Raw genomic sequence first — 3,023 nt, forward strand, 5'->3', positions numbered from 1 at the left:
TTGTCAGTGCGCAGCTTTGGCGCCGCGGTTTCAGATCAGACTCAGTGACCTTTACCTGATAGCTGGCTCGCCATCCTGCGCAGGGTGACGGCAGTGGGCCTGGCGGGCTGCGCCCCTTTCTCCATGAAGGTCAAGCCGTCCGCCATGTACCTCTCCTCGGGCTGGCGAGTCCTTCCCAGGGGGTTCTTGATGGTGAAGTTGGAGACGTAGCGCTCCAGGGGGTCGTCCAGCGAGCTCACCTCCCCCTCCTCCCACAACTTGTACAACATGAGTGCCGGGAAGAGTTTGGAGATGCTGGCGATTCTGCCGGGGGAAAAAGATGGCGGGCTGCGTCAGTGAGTGGCGGCTTTGCTGTTGTTTCCGGCTAGTGTCTGAGAACACAGTACGGGGCCCTGGGGCCCAACCCCGCGGCCTTTTGGTGCTCATTGTGTGGCCCCTGTGCCCCGGCAGCTAGGACATTGATTTGGGTTGTAGTGGCAGTGATCTCTAGCAGTCTCATGTCCCCAGTCTCTGACAAGCTGACTATATACGTGTGGCCCCATCAGGGGCTGCAGCGGAGGTCCCCTATCTCCAGTGTGTAGACCACCATTAGTGTAGAGCAGGGGTGTCCAAACTCCGCCCCTCCAGCTGTGTGGGGGTGGAACTACGACTCCCATGAGGCTTTGCAAGATTCTCACAGCCACAGACATGACTCCCGGAGAGAGATGCATCATGGGATTTGTAGCTCCACCCCCAGCTGGAGGGCCGGAGTTTGGCCACCCTTGGTGTAGAGCAGGGGTCTCAAACCTCCGGCCCTCCAGATGCGGTGAAACTACAAATCCCATGATGCATCTCTCTCCGGGAGTCATGTCTGTGGCTGTGAGAATCTTGCAATGCCTCGTGGGATTTGTAGTTCCACCCCCAGCTGGAGGGCCGGTGTTTGGCCACCCCTTGGTGTAGAGGGTTGGCTGGCAGTGAGGGGAGAGGAATGGGACACTATCCGCCCCCTACCTACACCTGGCCGCGCGGTTACCTGAAACATCACAATCTCAAAGCTTCCCTGACTAGGCGTGGCCACGGAAATGAACTCGGCTTCTCTGTGTAGTCCGTGCCCTCAGCTGGAGCTCGGCTGTCACCAACATCAAACCGAATGGATAGCCCTGCGCACATATTATATACGGTCAGGACTAAAAAAAAATATGGCGCCGCTATGAAATATTGTGCCAGCGTTTACAGAGCTCAATAGCTCAGGCTGACTTTTACACACACACAGTGAATGAGAAGAGCAGAGGCTCCGCCCCCCTTTCTCTGCATCTGAGATTTCAATCAAACAGTGTGAGAGGAGACAAGCTCTGTGGTCCGCTCTTTACCTATCCCATGGTGCACTGGGAATCCTTCGTCGTGTGTGGTGTACTCGTGGAAACGGATTATTTGTGTGTGTGGTGAAACTCGGATGTGACGCGCGAGATTAAAACCTTTCAATATGAACCCGACCCGGATGGTTCCCCTGCACTATGGATGTGCTGTGTAGGGATGAGCCGAACACCCCCCGTGTTCGGTTCGTATTCGAATGGCCGAAATGTTCAAATACGAACTCAATGCAAGTGTATGGGGGTCGAATGTTCCACCCCCATACAGTTGCCGGTACATGTTATAAATACAGTGTACTGGCCCCCTTACCTCCGCTGCTGTCCCGGCCTCCGGTCCCCTGATCCGTCCGCTCGCTGTCCCGGCCTCCGGTCCCCTGGTCCGTCCGCTCCCTGTCCCGGCATCCGGGCCCCTGGTCCGTCCGCTCGCTGTCCCGGCATCCGGGCCCCTGGTCCGTCCGCTCGCTGTCCCGGCATCCGGGCCCCTGGTCCGTCCGCTCGCTGTCCCGGCATCCGGGCCCCTGGTCCGTCCGCTCGCTGTCCCGGCATCCGGGCCCCTGGTCCGTCCGCTCGCTGTCCCGGCATCCGGGCCCCTGGTCCGTCCGCTCGCTGTCCTGGCGGTTCCGTCGGCTTCTCTCCTTCAGTCCGGCCGCGGCTCCTCTGCCCCGCCCCCCCTGCCTCCACTTCGTCTGCAGGCCGGGAGCCATACCCAGCCTGCTATTGGATATTGTAAAATGCAATAGCCAATAGCAAGCTGGCTATTCCACCCGCCCACTGCCTGCTGTCAATCAGCATGGGGGGACCTGATAGAGAACTTTCTCCTTCAGTCCCCTCCTCCGCTGAGCCCTGATTGGGCAAAGTCTTGCACCTGACCTGTGGTTCAACAAATCAGAGCTTCAGTGGCCATTTTGTATTATGTAATGTACGCGGTCGAATAGACCGCGAACATCCCATAAAGTTCGGCGCCCGGCGAGCTCTCGAATCGAACACTCGGCCCATCCTTAGTGCTGTGTGCGGCCCTCTCACCGGTAAATGGTGTACTCGTTGGGAGCCGGGGAGGAAGGGTCCGATCCGTTCTTCCTCCCGAAGTTCCCTGTCCAGAGGACGGTGTCGTTGTACGTGACGATGGCAGACATGGCCGGCAGGCCGGGAGTCCGGATCTTGCCACCCAGAAACGCGTCCACCTGTGGAGAGACCATCAATGATCAGTCCTGGAGGGGCTTCTCTTTGGGGGGGTCGGTTACGGCGTCATAGAGACGACCCCAGTCTCTGATTGGATGAAATATCAGCGGGTCGGCGGCACTCTGATGTATCTTCTTACAACACAATCCCAGGGGGAGGGTTTACTATATTCTGGGGCCCGTTCCTTTTGAGGGGCCCGGACGGTACAGCCCCTGACCGCCAGCCAGGATATGAGACCGCGTCTTGGCAATCTCGTTCTGTCCGGCCACACTGACCTTCCCCAGGGCCTCCTTCAGGACAGTGACGGGGTGCTCCAGGGGGACGGGCTCCGGGTATCGGGGACACATCTGTACCACTTCTTGCATATCCGCTTGCACCTCGAACGCTGGGGACACAAATACACCATCAGGACCATTCACTTTATCACCCCCCTGGGGCAGCAGTTCAGGGCAAGAATGGGCATTCCCCCCTGACATTGGCCAGTATTGGAGTATG

General features: G+C 58.6%; 1 protein-coding gene across 1 annotated transcript in view; it reads right to left on the reverse strand.

Moving 5' to 3' along the window:
- The window catches only part of LACTBL1 (lactamase beta like 1), a 5,738-nt gene that overhangs the window by 2,497 nt on the left and 218 nt on the right, over positions 1 to 3,023 (reverse strand). Inside the window, exons 2-4 of the mRNA XM_018574491.1 lie at positions 2,804 to 2,913; positions 2,373 to 2,530; positions 56 to 303 (exon numbers count right to left, since the gene is read on the reverse strand). Of these exons, the coding sequence (XP_018429993.1) occupies positions 56 to 303; positions 2,373 to 2,530; positions 2,804 to 2,913 (516 nt within the window). The remainder of the gene's footprint in view (positions 1 to 55; positions 304 to 2,372; positions 2,531 to 2,803; positions 2,914 to 3,023) is intronic.

Source organism: Nanorana parkeri, unplaced genomic scaffold (genome assembly GCF_000935625.1).
Source record: "Nanorana parkeri isolate BGI_ZX_2015 unplaced genomic scaffold, ASM93562v1 scaffold2998, whole genome shotgun sequence".
NCBI lineage: Eukaryota > Metazoa > Chordata > Amphibia > Anura > Dicroglossidae > Nanorana > Nanorana parkeri.